This window comes from Pleurodeles waltl, chromosome 3_1 (assembly GCF_031143425.1).
Source record: "Pleurodeles waltl isolate 20211129_DDA chromosome 3_1, aPleWal1.hap1.20221129, whole genome shotgun sequence".
In the NCBI taxonomy this organism is placed as follows: Eukaryota; Metazoa; Chordata; class Amphibia; order Caudata; family Salamandridae; genus Pleurodeles; species Pleurodeles waltl.
The window spans coordinates 1,777,948,060-1,777,973,079 of NC_090440.1; the positions used below are offsets into that span (position 1 = coordinate 1,777,948,060).

At 47.3% G+C, this 25,020-nt stretch overlaps 1 protein-coding gene across 1 annotated transcript in view; it reads right to left on the bottom strand.

The window, feature by feature from the left end:
• Window positions 1–6,611: 6,611 nt before the first annotated feature.
• LOC138285620 (nmrA-like family domain-containing protein 1) overlaps window positions 6,612–25,020 on the bottom strand; it is a 122,030-nt gene continuing 103,621 nt past the window's right edge. The window contains exon 5 of the mRNA XM_069225802.1: window positions 6,612–6,934. Within this exon, the coding sequence (XP_069081903.1) occupies window positions 6,749–6,934 (186 nt within the window). The 3' untranslated portion in view covers window positions 6,612–6,748. The remainder of the gene's footprint in view (window positions 6,935–25,020) is intronic.

Sequence of the window (25,020 nt, forward strand, 5' to 3'; positions counted from 1 at the left end):
AGTGGACACTTTAACATGCAGGTCCCAGAGACCCTTGGTACCATATACTAGGGACTTTAAAAGTAAGTTAACATATTCTAGTTGGGGGTAGCCAGTTTGGTAAAGGGTTATAACACTGGCACTAAGGTCTGGTTAACAAGCTTCAGTGCACTCAACAGTGGAGAAACCAGCAGCATCAGTCCAAAACTACAGGGGTAATCATGAAAAAAGATGCGTCGCTTTACACACAGTCAATAATTTCAACTTTAAATTCAGCAACTAATTATTTTTGCTGACTTGCTTGTATAATGAATGATGTTATCTTGTGTAATAAAGTAATGCTTGCAAAAAGATCAGCCTTTGTGTGCTTGAAACGCATATAAACTGCACAGAAACAGTTACAAATCGTTACAAGTAACTTTTTGTGTTTTCTTAAAGGCCTATGTTACATATCTTATTTGGGTGGATTAGTTAACATAACACAAAAAATGCAGCAGCTACAGAAATGATGAATACCTTTGTGTACAAAAATGATGAAGGACTGCAAATATGTTTGATAAAACCAAGTGACCTCACACTCCAACTGCAACCATTTGTAGGAGGCTGGCTCTCTATATAGTGTACAAAAATGACGTGCACTGTGCAGAGAGTCCAAGCAACCCCACGTTGGTTTCCAGAGGTAAAAAAGTTTAGAAAATGTTATGTTTTTCTGCGTAATTACGCACCATAGGAATCAATGGGCAAAACTTTAAGCATGCATATAAAATCAGGCAGTGCTCTCACAAATGTCACCTTCTATTTTTAGTTCAACATCATCGGAGTGACCAATGTGCCTGCCAGAGAACGTCAGGGGTTCCCGGTTCAATCAGGAGAAGCAGCTGAAGTTCTTGGAGCTGGCGCCCAAAGGAGAAGTGGACCACTTGGAAACACACTGCAAAGATGGACTTAAAGGTAAGTATGTTGGGCCCCTTGGAGGGTGGAGATCGGAAGGGGTTAGGGAGCTGTATAGCACAGCTGGTTGATCAATGCAAGGTCCAGGGAGGCCAGGTGCAGGGCAGATAGGTCAACCAGTTGTCTTGTGTTGTGAAGTCCTTAAAGTCAGGAGCAGGCCACTCTAAGGGTGGATTGCAGGTTAGCAGGGCCACTCTGGGGGGTGGTTATCGGGTATCCTGAAGTCCCTCGGCTTTGTGCTTGTTTCTGTGCTTTTGGGAGTCCAGAGTGGACTTTGCTTCTGGGTGTCTTAAATTGGGGGTCCTGTACCCCCGGTAGTGATACGCCACAGCCTTAGAGAGTTGCAGTACCACCAAACTTGGCACAGTGGCAAGTCTTCTCCTTGAGGGCTGTTGTACGGAATTTGGCTGGGCTGCTGGGTCCGGGTCGTTATTCAGCATCTGGTCACTTTATCAGACTTTGTGGGTTCCTTGCCTGCAGGGTGCAGGAGAGTGATATCTTCACTCTGATAGAGGTTCTTGCCAATTTTCAGAAGGCTGGAGGTGCTCTGGGGTTTTGTAGAGTCCTTCAGGTTTTCAGGCAACGCTAAGTGGCAATGGTGAAGTCCTTGGACAGCAGGCAGGGCTTGGTACCTTTTTCTTTGTGCAGCAGGAATTCAGCTTTTGTGCCATGGGTCTTCTTTGTCCTAGTCTTCTTTGTGTCCATTGAATCTGAGGTCTTGGTCTAGGGATGCCCTCTAAATACTGCATTAGGGGGCATTAGGGGGAGTACCTGGTAGTGGCCAATGAGCCACCTACATTAGAGTGGCTACACCTACTAAGCGACCACTTCCTGTAGGAAGGGGTCACATCCCTAACTCTAATTGGCTATTTTCCTACAATCCAAGAAGGAGGAAATTGAAATGGAGGCGTCACCCCGTATGCCATTCCTGAGGGGTGGTGCAGGCTGGGGATTGCCACTCCTCCTATCCTTGCTAGGATTCCTGCCTAAAGTGGAGGTAGAACCATTGGGCGGCCATCTGCTGCTAGCAGCAGAGGAGGAGTTCAGATCTCAAAGGGGGCAAAGCCTTTGAAGCTGACTGCGGGTGCAGGGTGCCTCTCTGGGGGAGGAGGTGTGACACCTCCGCCCAAGAAAAGGTTTGTGTTCTGGTTCCTGAGAGCACAAGCTCTCACCCCAGGAGTCCAGAATCATGTCTGGTGGTGGCAGGCTAGTTAGGATTAGCCACCTCTGAGGTACCCTCTGGGTACATGTTATAATAAATCCAACACTGGCAAACAACCCAGGGTTCAGAGAAGCCATCATGCAGTTGGGGAACCTGTAATGACCAGCTATGGCTTCCCTGTACACATACTATGTCTAAGAATGAGCAAAGACATAATAGGGTCATATTTGCTCATGCACACATTTACCCTTATATGCATTATAGTGCACCCTGCCTTGGGGCTGAAAGGCCTGCCAGAGGAGTGACTTACCTATATTGCATGCAGTGTTAGTGAACATGGCACTCTTGGTGAGTGCCAGATCGAGGTTTGCAACTTTGGATAAACCTTGTCATACACTTGCAATGCAGAGTGTATGAGGCTGGTGTGGGGCCTCTCAGAGTGGCACAATTGGTGCTGCAGCTCTGGGGGCTTCTCTTCAGTACCCATGCCCTAAGTACCAGGGCTACCATTTACTAGGGACTTACAAAGGTGGCTGGAGTGCCAAACATAGTACAGTTTTGGGCAAAGAGATCTGGCCCTGCAAACCTGTTTAGCATAGGCCAAGGACACTTACAGTTAGAAACCACATCATTTTCAGGCAAAATGTTGGGGGCTAACCATGTTAAAAGAGGCCCTTTCTCACACTATTGCAGTGTACACTTCACAGTAACACACTGCCACCCAAGACTACACATACTACCAAACTAAAAAACACATTTACATCCACTGTACTGCACTACACTAGCACTGCCTTACCTATGACCAGCAGTGCATCACCACCTCCCTGCCCCACACTACTGCCTCCTGGCACTACAGAAGCCCATTGCAACATACAAATATCACTATAACTCACTTACAATCGCATGACTACCCACAGTACTTCAGGACAGTGTCCTAAAACTGCACTTTCAAAGCGGAGCAGAGTACCACTTCCCACATTACCACTTCCAAAAGACTACCCTACCATATTGAAGTATGGTTACTGTAATACCTCAGAAAATCACATCTTTCACTCCAATACCCTACTACCCTGCACCACTGTACTACCAGCATCACACTGCTGACACAGAACACTACAGGAACACTCCCATGCCACTGTACTACTATCTTATAGTTCTGCATAAAGCTGAACTCTGAAAAAACGGAAGTCCTCATCCTCGGCAACACCCCGTCCGCCTGGGACGACTCCTGGTGGCCCACGGCCCTCGGCACCGCACCGACCCCCGCAGACCACGCCCGCAACCTCGGCTTCATCTTGGACCCTCTTCTCACCATGACCAAGCAAGTCAACGCCGTGTCCTCCGCCTGCTTCCTCACCCTCCGCATGCTCCGCAAGATCTTCCGCTGGATCCCCGCCGACACCAGAAAAACCGTGACCCACGCCCTCGTCACGAGCCGCCTGGACTACGGCAACACCCTCTACGCTGGGACCACAGCCAAACTCTAAAATCGCCTACAACGCATTCAAAACGCCTCGGCCCGCCTCATCCTTGACGTACCCCGCAGCAGCCACATCTCCGCACACCTGAGACACCTGCATTGGCTCCCAGTCAGCAAAAGGATCACCTTCCGACTTCTCACCCACGCACACAAAGCCCTCCACGACAAGGGACCGGAATACCTCAACAGACGCCTCAACTTCTACGTCCCCACCCGCCCCCTCCGCTCCTCTGGCCTCGCACTCGCCGCCGTCCCTCGCATCCGACGCTCCACGGCGGGTGGGAGATCTTTCTCCTTCCTGGCGGCCAAGACCTGGAACTCCCTCCCCACCAGCCTCAGGACCACCCAGGACCACTCCGCTTTCCGGAGATTCCTAAAGACCTGGCTGTTCGAGCAGCGATAACCACCCCCTTTGTCCCTAGCGCCTTGAGACCCGCACGGGTGAGTAGCGCGCTTTTATAAATGCTAATGATTTGATTTGATTTTGCATTACTAACAAAGTTAACTGCTACCATTGTGCAACACCACATTAATATCCCATTTAACACAGTTTCCCAACACTGTTGTTGCTCCCCAAAAAATTCTAGCACCCAAAATCACTGCACTCATATTATTTTAATACTTCCCCACACCACACTGCTACCTCCCAGCACCTAAATGCCTGTCCACTGGCACTACCAGAAATGGCGAACAACACATTAAAAACACAGCAGTTTTTAAAAACACTGCAGTTCCAGAGGTGTGGCCCAACCAGATAGGATGCAACTAGAAGAGCTTTGGTGCAGCCTACCAGGCCCAACCCAATAATCCTGCCTGAGGAGCCTTGACCTAATGAAGTTGTGCTGACGGGAGCCACGCAGCCTAGAGGAAGAGCGATCCCTGAAGAGCTATCAATGGCCTGCGGCAGATTTCGAGATGGACCGAGGGCTCGAATAACGCTGGGGCAGTGGCCCTCGAAGAGGCCAGAGTTGCAGCCTCAGAAACGTAACCACTGCAGACTGGGTGTGCTGGCCATATTGCTGGCCTGAACAGCAGGGGAGACCTGGAGGCTGATTTGACTAGTACAGCGGGAGAGGAAACCGCTGGACAGTTGCTGGGCACAAATATTGGACTTGCCTCTTGAGTGTGGATCGAAGAGGGAATGAGGTCTGAAAAACAGGCCTCTGCCTAAACCACGCTTGGGGCTGTGGCCCCACCCTTGCTGTAGCGGTAAGACAACAGCTGGTCAATCCAAACCTCAAGCCGGGTCAGTCCTGAGAGAACCTGAACTGGCGCAGGCTCCTGGGCATCAGTACTGGTGGGGGCTGCCAAGAAACAGCAAGTGGGGGCCTTGGGGGTTCAGGAAGGTAACTGAGCAGGCCTGCTGGAGGGTCGTGGACTGCTGAGGTGCTACAGGGGCCTGAAACCAGATTTACCTCTTTGGCAGTCGACAAGGGAGCAAGCCAGTACCTACCCTCAGGTGGTGGTGGGGGAAGCCTGTGATGATAGCTGGGCCCTGCATGATGGCAGCGTTGTGGGCTTGCCCCTGTATCGGCGCAGCCGGTTGGGAAGCAGCGTGTGTGTTTGCCCCCTGCCCTGCTGCCTCCAACCTCCCTCCTCCATCCTCCCCCCAGGCATATCCTGAACATACTGACAATGCAGGTGGGGACAAAGCATACATGGAAGGCACTCATTGCACAAACAGCCTACACCCTCATACTGTCGAGGACCCTGTATATTGTTGAACTCTGCGCAGTCTCAGCTGGAGAGGGACTGGCCCTTCATCAGATACGGGGCTCCTGATGCGCTCTCTCATCCTTGATCCAACTGGCATTTCCCGTGAAGGGGAAGACCAAGCAACCCAAGCCCCAGCAGGGTGAGCTGCCCAGGGAAGGGTGGGAATCACTGTAGCAAATGGATACTTTGTTGAGCCACATGGTGTCCACTCTGGACATGCACACCGAGTTCAACAACATCTTACATGCCATCCAGCATGCCAAGCTGCCCCTTGAGGCAAAAATAGACACTGTGGCACTAGATGTCAACCTATTTCGGGCGGTTACAGAAAGTTGTTCGACAGAGTAGACAACAACAAATCCATACCCTTCGGTTCAGGAATTGCAGAAGCAAGTAAAGGACATGTATGAGAAAGTTGTGTTGCTTTGGCTTAACGGCAGAGGATGCAGAGAGGTGCTCAAGACTCAACACTGTACGAATTGTGAGGAAGGCCCTAATGCAGAACTGTCCATTGAAAACTGTCTCTCACAGAAAGTTCTCCAGGGTAAGATTTTCAAATTATTTTCCAGAAAAAGGACCCACAGGGTAATGGCTCACCAACCACCGGTTGACGCACCGCTCTAGCCAATCATGGCCAGCTTTGCACTAACACCACACCCTGCAAAAAAAAAAATCATACTACTCCACTACCAGCCTACTGCAACCAGATATTCAACCCACAAAGAACCCACTACCCACAGCCACCAGACTACAAAAACACTGCACTGCCACCTCTATATCACAAAAATAACTATGGCAACCAAACATTTAACCCACAAAGGACCTACTACCGAAAGCCACCAGACTACACAACCACTGCTCTGCCACCTCCATTTCACAAATTAACTTCTTCTAGCACTGAGCTACCCACTTCACCTGCACCACTCTCACCCCCGCACTTCACTAGCATCTTCATTAACAATCTCCATACAGCTGTAGATAAAACACATCTTTATGTTTAGCACACAAATGCCCTTTAAGTCTTGCATCTTCGCTGTTATAAATTTGTAAAACGAATTCCCAATTTTTATGCTTTCCATTAATGCAACTCTTTTGTATTATTTTTTTACAAGTGTCTTACCTTTGTTACCCCAGTATGTGTGCATACACACACCCTCAATCTCCCCCCTCTCTCTCCCTCTCTCTCTGTTTCTCTCTCTCATGAGTCTTTATTAGAATTTAATAGTCCATTTTCATGGTACTGAATTTTGACTTCACCTCCAACACACTTGTGATGAAATTGTATTTATTTCACAACTATGTGATTAACAGAGATTAAAGAGGTTTTGCAGATAACATATTTGTGCTTTAATGTATATTTTCCAGGTTGCACAATATTTGATATACTTTTATTTTCACATCACACTTTTTCTTCCAAGCAGAAAATGTGCATCACAATAGCAAGTTGTAGTATCATGCTGTCATTTCAATAAGTTTTTAAGGACGTCTTTATTTTCTGTTAAAAACTGGTCAAAGTTTTTCACTTTTGGGTACAGTTGGTGAGTTAGTTTAATATCGCGATCTGGTTTCATCTGATAAAATTGATACATATTTGCAAATGCTTCTGCATTGGGAAATCCCAATTTTGAATATTCATCTGTGGAAATCTGAAAAACAATTAACAGAAAATGTAAACTTTATAATGAATTGTTAGTTTAAAGAATTGTTAGTCTAAAGGATTGGTACAGAGAATGAACAGGGTTGTGGTGGACTGCATTAAGGGAGCTAAGAATAACAATTACAATGTGGAAGAAGGTATCAAGTTGATGTTGTGGTTTTACCACACACCCCCTCATTCTGTGGCCTATGTGACTCTGTTCTTGTTATTAAGTGGTCGACAACCTACCTCAGTATTGTATCCTGCTTGGTTGGTTAGATCTATTAGACACAAAGGCGGTCATTCTGACCCTGGCGGTCATGGACCGCCAGGGCCGGGGACCGCGGGAGCACCGCCAACAGGCTGGCGGTGCTCCCAAGGGCATTCTGACCGCGACGGTACAGCCGCGGTCAGAAATGGAAAATCCTCCATGGCGGCGCAGCTTGCCATGCAGACACTGAAAATCGCGACGGGTGCAACTGCACCCCTTCCACTCCGCCAGCTCCATTCAGAGCCGGCATCCTTGTAGAAGGGTGTTTCCCGCTGGGCTGGCGGGCGGCCTTCTGGCGGTCGCCCGCCAGCCCAGCGGGAAACCCAGAATACCTGCGGCGGTCTTGTGACCGCGCAGCGGTATTCTGGCGGCTCCCGCCGGCCCTGCGGATACCGCGGCCGGCGGGAGTCAGAATGACCCCCAAAGTAATTAAAACTGATGATCAGAAAGCCATACTCCAAAGAGTTGTGGAGAGTCAAATAAAACAAAAGGATACATATAATGTCAGGAAATGTCCTAAAAGTATAATGATACAAGTAGGCGATTTGGTGTGAGTGAAGAAACCTTGGGGCCACATGTGCATAAGTTTCATTTTGCGAGTTCTTAATAGCTAATCTTTGCAATGTACTATTAGGAAATCGCAACCATCTATGTAGTAATGTGTTCTTGACGTAGGGGTCACAATTGACCTACCTCATTAATATTCATGAAGTAGGTCACAATTTGCAACCCATTCGAAACTGCTAAATACCCATGGATGGTGGCCTGCTGGGGACAGCAGACCACAATGTCTGTGTTTGCTTTTAAATAAAGCAAAACATTTTAAAAATGCAACTGCGTTTCAAAAAGTAAAATGAAACATTTCAGTTTAATGTTTTAAGAGTAGGCAGTGGTCCGTGGGACTGCCTGCCCTTAAAAAACATTTTCACATGCAATCCCAATTCTCGTTTGTGTATGGGTTACCATTTCTTCTATGGAGTCGGTAAAATATTAATGTTTTGCAACTGCATTTAGGTCGCAAAACATTCATACATACCAGTGCGATTCAGTATTAGGAAGTGATGCCCTAAACACACCCTTTCCTAATACCAAATCGCAAATGCAAAATGAGATTTGGTAACAAATTACTGAGTCACATTTTGCTTTTGGTACATGGCAATAAGCATTTTTCCAGTCACAAACTGCCATTTACGACTGGAAAGTGCTTGGTACATATGGCCCCTGGTTTTGGGAAGAAAGGAGATGAAAAATATGGTGAGCCTGTTAGGGTCGAAAGAGTGTGTGGCAATCTTGTATATGTGGAAGGAGGGCATTGGTGGAATGTCCATAAAATTGTCAAAATTTCAAATTTGATTTCTGGTAGACAGAGTAATGCTGACAAAACCCGTCAGTCCAAACAAGTCAAAGATTCAAGTTTGAAATACTCTTCAGAAGATTCTGGTAGACAAGGTATTGCTGACCAGGCCAGTTGGTTCGATTTGGTTTATACTGCATATTCAAAATAGCCATTAAAGTACATAAATAAAAAATTAAAATCAATCCAATCATCAAAATCATTCTCATACACAAACATGCATAGTGATAAATAATTAAAATATTCCTAAAAAGACTCACCAAATCCATGTGCCACATACAAATTCTGTACACAGTTACCAGCTAACACATGGTGCTTTTTCTCACATAAATAGCTTTTAAAATATAAAGTGCAACATTATAACACACAAATAAGGTCATTTAAAACAAACTTCATAGCAGTTTGAACGGTTCTGATATTCTGGGCAACGAGGAGGGGTTTAAGATCGAAATGCCTGTGATGCACATAATATTTACAGAACAGCATAAAGTTCGTTGTGCATTGTTTACTAAACCCATCACGTGGGCATGGAACTATGTCCGATGGGCAGGACCTTATCTTAGGGAACGCTACTAAATGGTGTATAATAACCAATCAAATTCAAAAGAAACTGGTACTGTATATTAGCAACGCTAGATAAATAACTTTTACAACCTTCCTCCAGGGTAAAAGACATATAAACACCAACTGTCAATTTCATCATTTCTCCACTCCCCTACATTCCATACTATATACTGCAGAGAGGATTTTTAATTTTGTTTTAGAAAAAGAAAGCACTTGTGATGGGTCCGACCTTATAGATAGTTTAAACAAGATATTAAAAGAAGAATTGATATAGGCTAACCAAAGAATCCATAAAACATTATTCAATTTTAAACAATCTTGAATGATCTGCTTAGTAAAATTAGTTTCCTCTTTTGCCCAAATATTATACCATAATAACAAAGGTCTTGTCAGAAGCGCATCCTCCAGAAACTGTAATCCTATCTCCTGATGTATTATCCAATTAGAAGCTGAGGTAGGTAAGTAGAGTAAACGTTTTAAAAAACTATTTCCCTCCATTTGAAGGAATGTGTTTTTCGTGTGCACCCTGAGTCCAGCCCCGTAAGCTGCTGTCCACGACTCTCACCTTATAAATATTTACCATGTCTCTAATAGGGCGACTACCTAATTTGTCTGCAAATCTAAAAATCCAGTGTGAATTTCTACTCATTTTAGCTATAACAGCAGAAATCTGATGTCCCCAAGGCCTATTACTCGTAAATAGAACCCTCAAATAACTAAAGGAATTTACAATAATGATCGGGGTATTATGGTTAAAAAAAGGTTTTACATTTCTTGACTTTATGGCCACAAATCATTGTAAAGGTTTTTGTTTTGTTAATCACCATTCCCTTTGATATCATCAATTCCTCAAATGCATTCATTAGATTCTGTAGGCCCATTGGAGTCCTGGGTATCAGAACAACATCGTCTGCATATATAGGGTGCCCTGCCGCAAAGGGTGCATCAGCCTGAAAGGATTGCAAAAACGTTTCAACCCCATTAACAAATAGAGAAAATAATAGGGAGGCAATAACACAACCTTAACAAATGCCTCTCCCAACTTTAAAGGAAGGGGTACATTCACTCGTCGGGCCAAAACAAACTTAACACTATACATTTTGTATACAGACGAGCCAAAAAGTGAATGGGCGCCCAGATTAAACAACGTAGACCACAAACAAGATCAAAAGCACTGTGTAGGTCTACAAAACAAAGATACAAAGCCCCTGTTTGCCCTGGTATACTTCCCAATCAGTAAGTCTAAGTTTAGACACTGCTCGATAGTACCCGAGCCCTTTCTAAAGCCATGTTGGGCAGGGGATAGAATATTATGCTCCTGTGCCCACTCTTCCAGCCTTAACAACAAAATCCTGCTTAGCACCTTCACAGAGCAGTCCAAAAGCGAAGGATAATTTTGAAAGAACCCAATGAAGATGGAATCTCACCAGCAGCTGAGATATTAAACACTCTTGTAAGGATAGGTCCCCATACATTAGTGGCTGATTTAAATACATCTACCGGCACCCCATCAGTGCCAAGGGTCCTACCCCCAGTGCTATCATGGAGAGATAAAAGTACCTCATCAGTAGAAAGTTTCATGGGAATAGGGTTCCTTTTCCTCAACTCCTCATCCCCAACTAAGCCACCGATCCTAGTATTTCACTTAAAAACTTCAGAGAAATGTTCCACTCATGAAGAACAGGGTACAAAGGTCCCAGTCTCGGGAGGTGTCTCATTAGTCAAAATAGGGGCATTAACTGTCTCCCTAAACTACTTATTGTCATTCATATCCGCAGCCAAAGCCAATTTTGCCCAGGCGTCCTCATGGAGCACTTTCTTCCTTATCTTTAACATGGAGGAACTTAATTACCTCAGGGTCCCTTAGTGTACTATGGAGAGCAAGTTTTAGCTTCTCCAGAGCCTCGGTACATGCCTGGTCGAACCATCCCCTTTTTTTGTAATCAGAGTGGCTTTCGTTTGGTGTATCAGGAGAGCCTTGATAAAACAAATAATGTAATCAAAAGTACTTAGCAACATATTTGGAGCTACTTCCAAGGAATTCCTACTCACAATTTTCTGGATAATGCAGTCAGGGTCAATGTCTGTCCACTTTATTCTCACCCCATTGGGCCTATACGAGACACTGTTATTCATTATAGTAAAGTCCTTGAGCCCCAAAATAAAAATGGGGAACTAATAGGATCGTGGTCACTTAATACAGATTGGGCAATGCTAGGGGTACCACACAAGCCATTTGCAGATGAAGACACCAGGACATGGTCAATAACGGATGAGGAATTCCTTCCCTTGAACTTTGGGATCTGCTCCTTTTTAAAACACATTTGCATCTCAAAAGCAATAAATCATATTTACAAATAATTGAATTCAGAACATCCCCATAATCATTGCGGCAAAAGTGGACATATCCCACCCCTTCCTGATTAGTGAATCCACATACCCATGTTGCTGGAGCAGAAGAAGACTGAAGATTAAAATCACCGGCCCATAATATTATGTAGTTAGTATGAATAGAACGTAAAAACTTTTGTAGGCCAAGATTAAGTCCCTCATTACAACCCTGGCGGTTGGTGTTAAAGCGGCAGTAATACTGCCAACAGGCCGGCGGTAAAACAAAATGTGATTTGGACCCTGGCGGTTACCGCCATCCAACAATGCCACTGTAACACACCAAGGGTGGTAACAGCCGCTGGGCTGGAGACTTTGGTCTCCAGCCCGGCGGCCGTCACATTCCCACCCGTGGGATTATGACCCGGCCTACCGGCTTGGTTTCCCTGGCACTGATAGGGGTCTCCACCGCCCCCGCCCCCTTCCCAGAGTCCTCCCCAACCCTCCCCCACCTGCTCCTGCCCCCGCACATATACACACCCACAGGCACAGCCATATACACGCATGCAAACACGCATACCCACCTCCACCCACGCATGCACACATACACACACCAACATATCTTGTCAAACACATGCATCCACAACACACAACACTCACAATCACTCATTCACGCATGCATCCAACGTGGCTCACACCCGCATGCTCGCATCCCAAAACATACACCCCCCCACATATACACAATGCTCCCCAACCCCCCTCTCCAGTCGGAGAACCCGACTTACCTGCTTGCAGGGGGTGCTTCGGCTGGAGACGGTCCACGGCGCTGCTGTCATCAGCAGCGTGCGTCAGCAAAACACCGCCGGGCCGTATCATTGCTCATGATACGGTCGGCTGTGTTTTGCTGGCGTGGCGGTGCTGCTGTCAGCAGCGCCGTCTTACCGCCGTACGCCGCCATGACCGAAATACCGTCGGCGGTCATGATACCCGTTGCTGGTTGGTAGCCATGGCGGCGATATGTTGACAGCTGTCGCCGTGGAGGTAAGCGGTCAATACGGCCAATGTTGTAATGAGGGCCTAAGTGCATTGGCTACTCCACTGTGGGTAGACTCGAAAACATTATTGTAGAAATTGATTAACACCATATCTCTCCCCCCACCAAGAGTTAGCCGCAACAATTGTGTATGATGGCCCACCCAGGAAATCTTTTTCACAGTAACAGGGAGCTTATTAGAAATAAGGACCTGAAGCCCACCTTTAGCCCTCCCTGCCTGAAATGGCATAGCACCAAGGAAATAAGATGAACACCCTTGCACATGTATCTGAATTACACAGCAAGTCTCTTGGATGCAAATAATACCATGGCCATTAATGATATTATTCCATTTTTCGGACCCTACCTTATTTGATAGCCCTCCCACGTTCCAGCTTGCAAATTTATAACACCCACTCAGGTGCTGCTCACTATCCCCTGGACCAGACTCATTCCTAAACTTGCTGGAAATATGCATATTCTCAACTGTATTATCCACATTGATAATATCAGCACTAGGCATATTTATAATTATTACCAACCCAAAGGAGACTTGGGGGCCCACAGAATACCCACTTTCTGTTAAGACCATTTCATACTCCTCTAAATTATCAGCATCGGTCCTCTTATCCTTCTGCCCACATTGTCTTGATCAATCGTTATCTGACAGAGAACTAAGAACCTGAAACCTATTAGACACAGAGGGGTGAATGGAGTAATTATGCAACAGTCTCTGCTCACTCAATGTATCATTGTGTGTATGGGCTGAAGATTGCAAATGACGATAGAAGAAGCCCAAAGGGGGGAGCATCATAGACTCACCAGTTGGAGGGCATGATGCTACCCTAGCTAGAATTTCCCTACAAATCTCCGGCTTCGAAAATTAATGATAATGCAATCACCTTCAAAGTTTTTCCTTAGTGGTCTAATCTACCCCGCTCTCCTTGTGAGTTGAATTTGATGTGCTCTATCTGGTGGAAATAAACCTTTTGATCCCAACCAGTGCGCAACTTTATTCTTCAACATTCGGGGGTCTCGAGCTGGCCTGGACTCAGAGGTGGGATGTTACCCGTAGAGCTACATATGGACAACAGACTGGGAGTAAATTGTTTGTAACAGACTCACCCGGGGATGCAAAACATTAGCATTGACCGAATTCCTTGTATGGGACTGGGGCGGAGGGCCCGGATTCGATAGTGAGCTATGGCAGGCAGTAGTCATAGCTGGTAATTGTTGTCGATGGCTCAAACCTGTCTCCTGAGCTTGACCTGACAACGGCCCCTCAAGCAGTAGCCAAAGATGAAGACACCTCTGCCGATCGCCTGTTGCATTATCTAGATCTAAAGAGGCAGTAGTATTACCTTGCCCATTGGGTAGGGAGACCCCCGCTTGATTGTTATGAGCCAATATCGGGATAGACAAATTCTGTCAAAAAGTAATTACTTTCCCAACTTCCCCTTCTAGTCTGTCCAGCTTTTCTTTGAGCGGTGACAGAAGGTAATGAATTGCTGCTGTAAAGTTATTCCAAGCTGGGCCCCCAAAAGTGACCTCCAATGGGGGGAATAATCACCAACCTCCAAGCAGAGGGTAGCAAGTGGGCCCAAGTTTGCAGTTGTAGCCTTTCTATACCTCCTCTTTCGTTTAGTTGCAGGTGAATGTACAACAGATGTATAAGCATCAGCTGCAGTATCCGAAGATTGGTGGATATCAGAAGGGCCTAATTCCTCCTTTATAGTAGACCCATGCTTCCCTGCCAACTCCCGCTCCTTGTCAAGGCCAGTGCCAGTAGTTTCGTCTACAGTTCTTGGTGATGGCACAACCGCTTCACTAAGCCCAGCCACCCCCAATGATAGCCACTGTTCCCCCAGATCAATTTCCTTGGAGATAACATCCACAGCCTGTGCTAAGAAAGAGTCGATGGTGGTACAGGTTGCCTCAGAAGCTGGTTTATCACTCGCAGTCTTATGCTTGCCCATGGTGTCAATATGATCATAAACACAGGACCCCCCCAGATTTAAGGTTCAGGATATAGAGATCTCTCCTGTGTAATGGGGCCGCAGCAGGATGTCCACAACCTGTTACAAAGTGTGATATTACTAAGAAGAATACTTTTTACTTCTTGATCCCCCCGGTACTTGTCACAAAAGGGCACCTAAACTCATTTTCAAAAGGGGCCAAAAACTCCAAAACATTCAAGAAGTTGAAGCAGACAGCACTAAAGGACCTGGGCCCAATGCCCAAAAGAGCGGGCCCAGCCCACCCTCGTTTGGCCCACAGATGGGCCCACTTTTGTCCTGGTCTCTGTCTGGACATGCGCCCGGCCGCATACAGTGCGCGTTCTTGGACCGCAAAGTTCCTTTTGTGCGCCTCTGGGTGCAAGAGATGGCAGTGAGCAACCTCCTGCAGTGCAGTCTGCTGGGCTGTGTAGTACGCACCCCTGTCCCCCCCCCCTCCGGCCTGATAACAAGTGTCCCAACAATACCAGTCAGTCCACTGAAGGTCTGTCTGGTTCTTCTGATATAGTTCTGAGAAGATCGTCCGGGAAAAGATTTGTGTCTTGGAAACTGAGATGAGAATATTGTTCAGTGATATCTGCAATGAGTGTCCAAGGGAGATCTGCTTGGTCTTTCTTATATAGTTCTAAGAAGTTAAGGGTAAGATTTGTACCTTGGAAACTGAGATTAGTATATCATTCAGTGGCATATGCAATAGTGTTATATTGGTACCTCAAACTATTTTTTGTCTCTCATGTTTATTTTCTGTTTAATTTAGTTTTAAGGTTCTAGTTTTATTGCAGTTTGTTATACATCATTGTTTAGTTTCTTATTATTGTAAACAAAAGAGATAATATGTTGTGCCTCAACTAGGCATATTAATGTGAATGTGTTTAAAATGTAATGATGTCAATCCCCACAGCTGAGTCCTTCTTGTGGAGCGTTCCACAAATGCCAGTTGGAGCATCTCTGGTGAGGTGACGACAGTGGCGGCTTCTTGGTTTCATTGTAACCTGAATAAACCAGATTTTTCATCTACTTTTTTCTGAGTGAAATTACTACACAGTGTGTGTTTGTTGTTTGCTTTCTTTTCCTGCACAGGTGTGAGACATTGTCAGCTGTAAACAAAATAAACAGGTCCTGAAAATAAAAGTGAACTTCACCCAATAGCCTTTTAGCAATATGACACACCTTTATAGTCTGGCTCTTGCTCAGTTCAACCTCCTCTAGGATCCTTGAGCCCAAGGTGAGCTGATCCTTTATATGGATCTAGGCTTAGGCACCAAGAATTACAAGAAAATGATTTCACCTTTGATGTATAACACAAGGGAGGTAACCATTTAGTAGCTGAATTGCACAATGTAAAACTACAAAACCTGAGCTCAATCCCGGCTTCACCTCTTGATCAACCTGTTTTATCCCAAGCAGATTTTATTTCACTGTGCCTTCTTTTTTCTTCATTATCACACAATAGCACCGTCAAATTTGTGAGTTCAGGATGTGTGGTGTACAAAAATATCTTGTGTTTGATTTAATAAACTTTCACTATCTCTACAGCCCCCTGTGCTCAGGAAAGATCATATCCCTTCCCTCAGACCCTATGCGCCAAACACAGGCCATCCCTTTCCCCTCAGACCCTCTGTGTCTGCACCGATCAAGCCTCTCTCCTCAAGCGAATTAAAAACTGTACAGAAGATGTCAAAAGCGATCCAAGACCGCTGTTCTGCTCTGAGTGATCTTGGGCAGCTCAGCATCAGTCAAAACTGACAGCATTTACACTGAAGAAGCTCTTGGTGTTACAGTCTATATTAAGAACTGTATACTGAAAATTATAACACCATGTAAGGCTGTGTGGTCCTGCACACTGAACTTTCACACCCCATTTCCCAGGCTCGTGTGCCATCTGCCACCCCTGTGGAATGGAATATTCATTGATTTCCTGTTCATGATAAATCAATTATGATACAAGTCAGAAGACTGGCTAGGAGATCTTGCCCTCTGAACAAAAAAGTTGAATATATGCAGGATTATAACCCACTTCTTCAAGACTTAAAGATATCTGGGGCCCACTATGTACCTTTTTATTCCACGCTGCTGAAGATGACGATGTGCAGCCATCAACCTCCTCTAACCCAACCCACACCAGAGTAAGCATTCTATGCCTGTGAAAAATATATGCTGCCAATACACAGAGATCTGATAAACTACAATCCAATATGCTGTCTAAACACTGTGACAGTCAAACTGTATCTTGCTTTTTAGGGCTTTTTGCACTCACTCTCATGGGCATGGATTGCACTCACTGTATTTCCCTGTAACATTGTGAAATGTTCTCCAGGTTTATGCAGATGCACTGATAGAAACACTGCATTGCCGATGCCTTGCTTGTGCTTGACTATCAACAATGTACCCTGACATGTAACTTTTATTTTTTTCATTTGTCAATTTTTTACTGTCTGTACTCATAAAACTTGAGGGTTAATGAAACAAATTATACAGCAAGTCAAACAAGAACATTAAAAACAAATAAGATCATAATATACGTCAATATGCAAAAGAATGTAACAATAACAACATAAATATTAACCCTAGGCAAAACTACCCAAAATAAAACATGGCTTCTTCCTGTCATGCATGCTGTATCCTAACCCTTCATTAATTTGGCAAAAAACATTAGGTGTAGATGTTAGAAAGAGATACACTTATAGAAGCTGAATTGTGAAGTGTGAAAAGGTTCAATCTCGGCTTCCCAATTTCACCAAATGGTGTCATCCTACGCAAATACTGTATTTTACTTAGTATCCTTTTCAGCTTACAGGCGTCAAGCTGAGTGGGAGTCTGCTCCCTCTTTAGACCTTCCTCATTTCCCTGCAGGGCGTGTCTGTAAAGCAGCAGGTGGGGGTAGGGTCAAGCAATCAGCAAACACTGCTTTATCCTCCTCTCCCTCCTTGTCCTCTTGCATGCACAATGGGGGCTGCTGTAAACAGCACAAACTAAACGGCAGAGGGCATAGGTGGCCTCCTGACTCACCTTCATTCTGTGACCATCAAAGTGGTCATAGATAGCTGGACGCAGGTCAGCAGTTCAAGTGCAGGGCCATTGTAGGTAGCGCTTTTGTGCGCGAATGGCCCTGCGAATCATGGAAGTGAAAGGGGAAATGATTTTATCCCCTCATCCCAACCACCCTTGTCCCCTGTGTCACCTCCACTCCAAACTCTGGGGGGATACATCCCCAGCATCCCCCACGCTTCCTAAACCAATGAAGGGGGCTACTATTGCACCAGTTTTTCTAGTACCCACCCAGAAAGGGAATATAATGGGGCAGCGGTCAAAGTCCATTCAAGACGTATAGGTGCTGAGATGCTGAGTGCATTGGGGTGAGGCCAGTGAGTGTGGGGGCAGGGTCAGAAACATAGCTGAAAATAACAAATTCAACACACACGCTCAACCCCATCTTCACCTCCAGCGACAGAGTCAAGTACAACCACACTACAAAACTCTCCTGGACAGACCACTATAGCACCCACTTCACCATCTCAGGACCCACCCACTTCCACACCATTCCCCCCAGATCAATGCACAGAGACTGGAAAAAAGTACCAGAAGACCAATGGAACAATGTGCTCTGCTCCCACCTCCCAAATCCTACACACAACCCGGAGCAAGCAGCAAAAACTTCTCCCAGTGGATCACACACTGAGCCAACACCATTGCCCAGCCAAGACAGAGTCAAGTACAACCACACTACACAACTCTCCTGGAAAGACCACTACAGCACCCACTTCACCATCTCAGGACCCACCCACTTCTACACCATTCCCCCCAGATCAATGCACAGAGACTGGAAAAAAGTATCAGAAGACCAATGGAACAATGTACTCTGCTCCCACCTCCCAAACCCCACACACAACCTAGAGCAAGCAGCAAAAACATTTCCCAGTAGATCACAGACTGCTTCAACACCATCGGCCAAGAGCAAAGGACCAATCAAAAAGGAAGCTGGTTCAACGAGGAACTGCAGTCCACCAAAAGAAACTGCTGCAACCAGCAAGAAAGTGGCGCACCAGCAAAAAGACAAAAGCCCACACTGCCTTCAAGATCACCCTCAAACAATACCACCGCCTTCTGAAAGAAACTAAGAAGAACGCACTGGGAGAACACATAGAAACTAGCACAAACCACAGCAAGGAACTCTTCACATTTGTGAAGGAGTTCACTAATCCTGCTGCCTCTGAGAACAACATCACACCCTCCCAGGAACCGTGCGACAACGTTTCAGACATCTTCCACAACTAGATCGCGGCCATTTACGAAAACTTTGAACACCAGCCACCCGCCACGGAAACATCAAACAGCTCACACCCTTGGACACAGAACATGAACACCTGATCAGCTACTGGATCCTCTTTACTATGAAAGACACCATCTCCATCATAAACCCCGTGGACTTGGGTGCTCCCATGAAACCTTGCCTCCACCACGTTTTCAACTTGAAAAGTAAGACCATCAGCGACAGACTCAGGAAGGTCCTGAACACCTCCATCACTGTGGCTTTCCCCGAGGACTGGAAACACGCCGAAGTGAGGCCCCTCCTGAACAAGCTTTAAATTTGCTGATTAAGCATCTGCACAGAGAAACGCAAGAGAGTTAACTTGGAGTAATGGAGTTACTGGTTAGTAATTATATCAATAATCCAGCGGAAAGTGCATTAAAAACATATGGGAACTGTTATGCTGCATGTAATGGGGGCGGGGCCAAAGGTGCGGCTAAAAAAAATAAATATTTTGTATGTTTTTTGGTCTTTCACCTTCAGGTAGGTACATATAAAATAACATACAGCTTAAACGAAAATAAGTTTAAAAAATGTGTTAATCAGTGGGAAATGAAACCTCTATTAGTTAATGCATTGCAGAGGTCTATGTGTAACCAGAGAGCCACAGAATTAAATCTTTGTTGATGCAGTGGAGAATAGTGACATGTATTTTTAGTGCTACGAGGTCCCAGCCTGTGACAGATAGCACTGTGAATATGTAAATCATTATTTTAAATTTGGATTACACACAGTATATGATAGACTGCTACAAATTGTGCAAACAAATTTAAGATAAAATGTGGTTCCAAACTATACATTTTAGTTATGCCCTGTATGCAATGCAATTTTTTATTATAACTGTCCCTGAGCACGCACTTCACAGCTCAGCTGGTAACTCCCTTGCACTACCACCGAAAAATAATAAGTTTTTGTCATCACAAAGCTTTAAGTGAATTCCATCAATTAAAGCCAGGGTCACCTCCCAAGCACCCTTTACAGTTGCAGATTAACCAGTTACACACATTTGCATTTCTTTCAGGCAAGCAGGCAACCTGGCAAAATGGCTTGCTTATTGTTAAGCTGTCATCCTGACTTCGGTTCCACAGCACAGGAGACTCCTTGAATGACACTTCACATAAAGCATTTATATTTTCGGAATTAACGGTTGTCTTATCACAAAAAGTGGGGCAACTTTTTTTATATATTAAAAAAGTTTGGCCCCTCCGATCCTGCCTACTTCGACTTCGACCTCTGCATTAACCACTTAGGACCTGTAGTTTTTGTAACAGGAAGTATGGAAACTGTTTTGATGAAAATAAAAAAAGTCAGGGAATGTCTTTCCCATCAGATCTTGCCCACTTTGACCTCAGGCCCAGTAAGGTTTTAAACGACTGTCCATATAATCAGCCAAGTTCGGGAAAATTCACACTTCCCATCAAAGTTTCCTGAATTCTCCAGAGGCAGGGTAGTTAAGATGTTGCCCGATACCTACAGCCGGATGTTCCGTGCAGCACAGATGATACCACAATCCTCTTTTTCTCACTCCTTGCCGTTGTGTATGTCTGCTACCAACTCGAAGGAGGGGTCAGGGGAGGGAGTAAGTGGTAAAGAGAAGGACTACGAGCTTCCTTAACAAGACAAGTGGCTGCAGCTTCCAGACCTGGGCTGCAAAGGGAACATTCCTGCTGCTGCAGAGTGTACATATTTTGTTTCTTTTCCCTCAGGGTACATTTTCCCTTTAAAAAACGCTCTCAGCTTTCCAATTTGCGAATCTAGATGCAATTTCATTAAAGCACAGAGTTGCAACCCTGCAAGTCTCCCAACTGGTTCAGACTGCACAGCCTCACTGAAGTCGATTATGAATTTGTAATGTGTTGTCTCACACTCAGGGCCTCATTATGACCCTGGCGGGCGGCGGAGGCCGCCCGCCAGGATGCCGCCCTCCAAAATACCGCGCCACGGTCAAAAGACCGCGGCGGGTATTACAAGTTTTCCCCTGGGCTGGCGGGCGGTTGCTGAAAAACCGCCCGCCAGCCCAGGGGAAAACGACCTTCCCACGAGGATGCCGGCTCGTAATCGAGCCGGCGGAGTGGGAAGGTGCGACGGGTGCAGTGGCACCCGTCGCGTATTTCAGTGTCTGCAAGGCAGACACTGAAATACTTTGCGGGGCCCTCTTACGGGGGCCCCGCGACCCCCCCCTACCGCCATCCTGTTCATGGCGGCTTTCCCGCCATGAACAGGATGGCGGTAGGGGGGGTCAGAATCCTCATGGCTGCGGAGCGCGCTCCGCAGCCATGGAGGATTCACACGAGCAGCGGTAAGTCAGCGGTAAGTCAGCGGGAGACCGCTGACTTTCCGCTTCTGACCGCGGCTGAACCGCCGCGGTCAGAATGCTCGTTGGAGCACCGCCAGCCTGTTGGCGGTGCTCCCGTGGTCGGTGGCCCTGGCGGCCACCGGCCGCCAGGGTCAGAATGACCCTCTCAGACTACAAAGACCTGACAATAATTTGTCAGGAGCCAGACTGCATAAACTATACAATAGTTATCAACCATTGTAATGTTGAAATGAATCCCGGTTTCACTTAAACCCATCAGTTGAGGAATGAGGGATCATCCTATAAGTAAAAAAGCAGCGTCATACAGGACCTGGACCTGTAGTGGAGAAGTGTGAGACTGTGATATAAACTTCCCTCCTTTAATTCTGCTTGTTCTAATACAAAATGAGCATACACTTCCAGGAGGTCCCATGTTATGTGTGACACCTTAAACCAGAAAGAAAATTCTTTGCTGTCTTAATTGAAATGGGAAAAGGAGCTTGGGGAAGAGGCGCCATATTAGAGAACTGGGGCCTCTCTCACTTATAAAGTGGTGGCACAAGGAATACAGAATCATATTAATGAAGTTTACTGGTAAGTAATCTAGACAATGGTGGTCATTACAACCCTGGCGTCGGTGTTAAAGTGACAGTAAGACCGCCGACAGGCCGGCGGTAAAAAAATTGGAATTACGACTGTGGCGGAAACCGCCAACAAAGACAGCCACTTTAACACTCCGACCGCCACGGCGGTACAAGTAAACAGCGTGGCGGTCACCGCCAACAAACAGGCGGGAGACAATGTACCACCCACACTATTATGACAGGCCAATCTGCCACCTTTTCCGGGGCGGATTCACCGCGGATAAAAACACGGCAGAAACAGGAATCCCGAAGGGAAAACGCTCACCTCTACACACTCCACGAGGAACGAGGACGCCATGGACCCGGAACTCCAAATTCTCCCTGCAATAGTCTTCCTGCTCCTCTACCAGGAGCACGAACGTCAGCGGCGAAGACCACAGTGAGTACTACACCTACGACACAGGGGAGGGGGGAGGCAAAAAACAGGGACACACACATGCAACACCCCCACCCTCACCCACTACAACACACACATTAATGCACATCAATACATCACAGTTACACCCCACAAACCCCCCGGAAGAATGCAAAGACAATAGAAAATGAGTGTAACCATTGTAATATATTAAAAGCGAGTAGGCAGAAATATATATATACACCATGTACATAATATATACCAAGCATAGTAGTCCAGGTAGTGCTCTAAGAAAGTCCGTGGAACACTGGGACCACACGGTATGTGCGAGGCCCACACAAGATCCCCGACCATGACGGAGAGAACACTGCAGGGGCATCAGACAGCAACTAAACAGGCACCTCAGGGGGAGGGAAAGGGGGGCACCTCAGCCGCTTGAGTGCACAACACCAAATCCACAAGGGGGCCCCATGCCCACTGTTCAATCCTGGGGAGTGCAAAGCCACAGTCTCACAAGTCTCTACAGTGGGTGAGTTGCCCACTGTTAAATCCTGGGGAGTGCAAAGCCACAGTCTCACAAGTCTCTACAGTGGGTGGTTTGCCCACTGTTCAATCCTGGGGAGTGCAAAGCCACAGTCTCTCAAGTCTATACAGTGGGTGGGTTGCCCACTGTTCAATCCTGGGGAGTGCAAAGCCACAGTCTCACAAGTCTCTACAGTGGGTGGTTTGCCCACTGTTCAATCCTGGGGAGTGCAAAGCCACAGTCTCACAAGTCTCTACAGTGGGTGGGTTGCCCACTGTTCAATCCTGGGGAGTGCAAAGCCACAGTCTCACAAGTCTCTACAGTGGGTGGTTTGCCCACTGTTCAATCCTGGGGAGTGCAAAGCCACAGTCTCTCAGGTCTATACAGTGGGTGGGTTGCCCACTGTTCCATCCTGGGGAGTGCAAAGCCACAGTCTCACAAGTCTCTACAGTGGGTGGGTTGCCCACTGTTCAATACTGGGGAGTGCAAAGCCACAGTCTCACAAGTGGATAACAGTCTCCACTGGTTCTGGAGGGGGCATGGTGCCCAGAGTGCTTCATCCTGCTAAGGACTGAGGTAGTGGATGTATCTCTCCACTGGTTCTGGAGGGGGCATTGTGCCCAGAGTGCTCCATCCTGCCAAGGACAGAAGGAGTGGATGCCTTTCTCCACTGGTTCTGGAGGGGGCTTTGTGCCCAGAGTGCTTCATCCTGCTAAGGACTGAGGTAGTGGATGTATCTCTCCACTGGTTCTGGAGGGGGCTTTGTGCCCAGAGTGCTTCATCCTGCCAAGGACAGAGGGAGTGGATGCCTTTATCCACTGGTTCTGGAGGGGGCTTTGTGCCCAGAGTGCTTCATCCTGCTAAGGACTGAGGTAGTGGATGTATCTCTCCACTGGTTCTGGAGGGGGCATAGTGCCCAGAGTGCAACATTCACCCCGTGACGGACTCAGTTGCGTCAGTGCCCTTGCCGCTCATGGGCCAGCGATGCTTGAGATGGCGGTGCCCTGTTCAGTGGTGCTTGAGATGGCGGTGCCCTGTGCAGCGGTGCTTGAGATGGCGGTGCTCTGTTCAGCGGTGCTTGAGATGGCGGTGCCCTGTGCAGCGGTACTTGGGATGGCGGTGCCCTGTTCAGCGGTGCCCTGTTCAGCGGTGCTTGAGATGGCGGTCTCCATTACAGGGTCTCAGCTGCTGGCGGTCCTTCATGGCCCAACGGGGATTTTGCTGGCGGTCCTTCATGGCCCAGCGGGGCTTTTGCTGGCGGTCCTTCATTGCCCAACGGGGCTTTTGCTGGCGGTCCTTCATGGCCCAGTGGGGCTTTTGCTGGCGGTCCTTCATGGCCCAGCGGGGCTTTTGCTGGCGGTCCTTCATGGCCCAGCTGGGATTTGCTGGATGTTCTTCATGGCCCAGCGGGGCTTTTGCTGGCGGTCCTTCATGGGCCAGCGGGGCTTTTGCTGGCGGTCCTTCATGGCCCAGCGGGGCTAGTGCTGGCGGTCCTTCATGGCCCAGCGGGGCTGGTGCTGGCTGTGGCCTCTTGGGCAGCTGGGCTGGTGCTGGCGGTGGCCTCCTGGGCAGCGGGGATGATGGCGGTCTTCTCCGACGTGCTGCTCTTCCCAGACTTGCCGGGTTTCTTGTGGCCCTTCCCCACCTTGGAAGGTGTCACAGCTGACTCCACACTCCCACCGGGACCCCTGGGAGCGGCTTTGGTGGCTGGAGTCTTCCCCCTCTCCCGCCGGGCACTGGCCAACTTCTGATGCTGCACAGGTGGGGGACTGTGCTGTGGCTCCGTACCACACTGGCTGTCCTGGTGACCGGTGCACTCCAGATTCCGGTGACTACAGGCACCACTGGTCCTGGAGATGTTGTGGCTGAGCTGCTAGTTCGGGACCTATGAGATGGACGTGGTGGGGGAGGTGTGGGAAAGAGGTCAAGGGTGGACAGGAAAAGTTTTTTGGACACACTGGGACGGGTAGCTGGAGGGGGTTTGGGAGTGGAGGAAGAGGTGGTGGTTGTAGGAGGTGTACGTTTGGTGACTTTGGGTGAAGGTGCATGCGCTGGACGCTGTCGTGAGGTGGATGGCTGTTGGGTGGGTGTGTGCCTGCGTTTGTGTATCTTGGGAGGGGGCGTCACAGACACACTGGGAGAGGACGTGTGAATGGTAGTGGGGGTGGTGACTGCACGTGAGCGGGGTGTGGTGGTGGGTGTGCTGGAGAGGGATGTTGTGGCTGTAGATGTAGTGCATGCAGGTGTGAGTGTAGACGAGACTGGGAGGGAGGAGGGAGACGAGGAGGAGGGGGACACAGTGGAGGCAGTGGATGTTGCTGTGTCTACATGTGTGTGATGCTTGCGTGAATGCCTGTGGGATGTGTCGTGCTTATGTTTGCCTGAGCTACCATTGGGTGTTGAC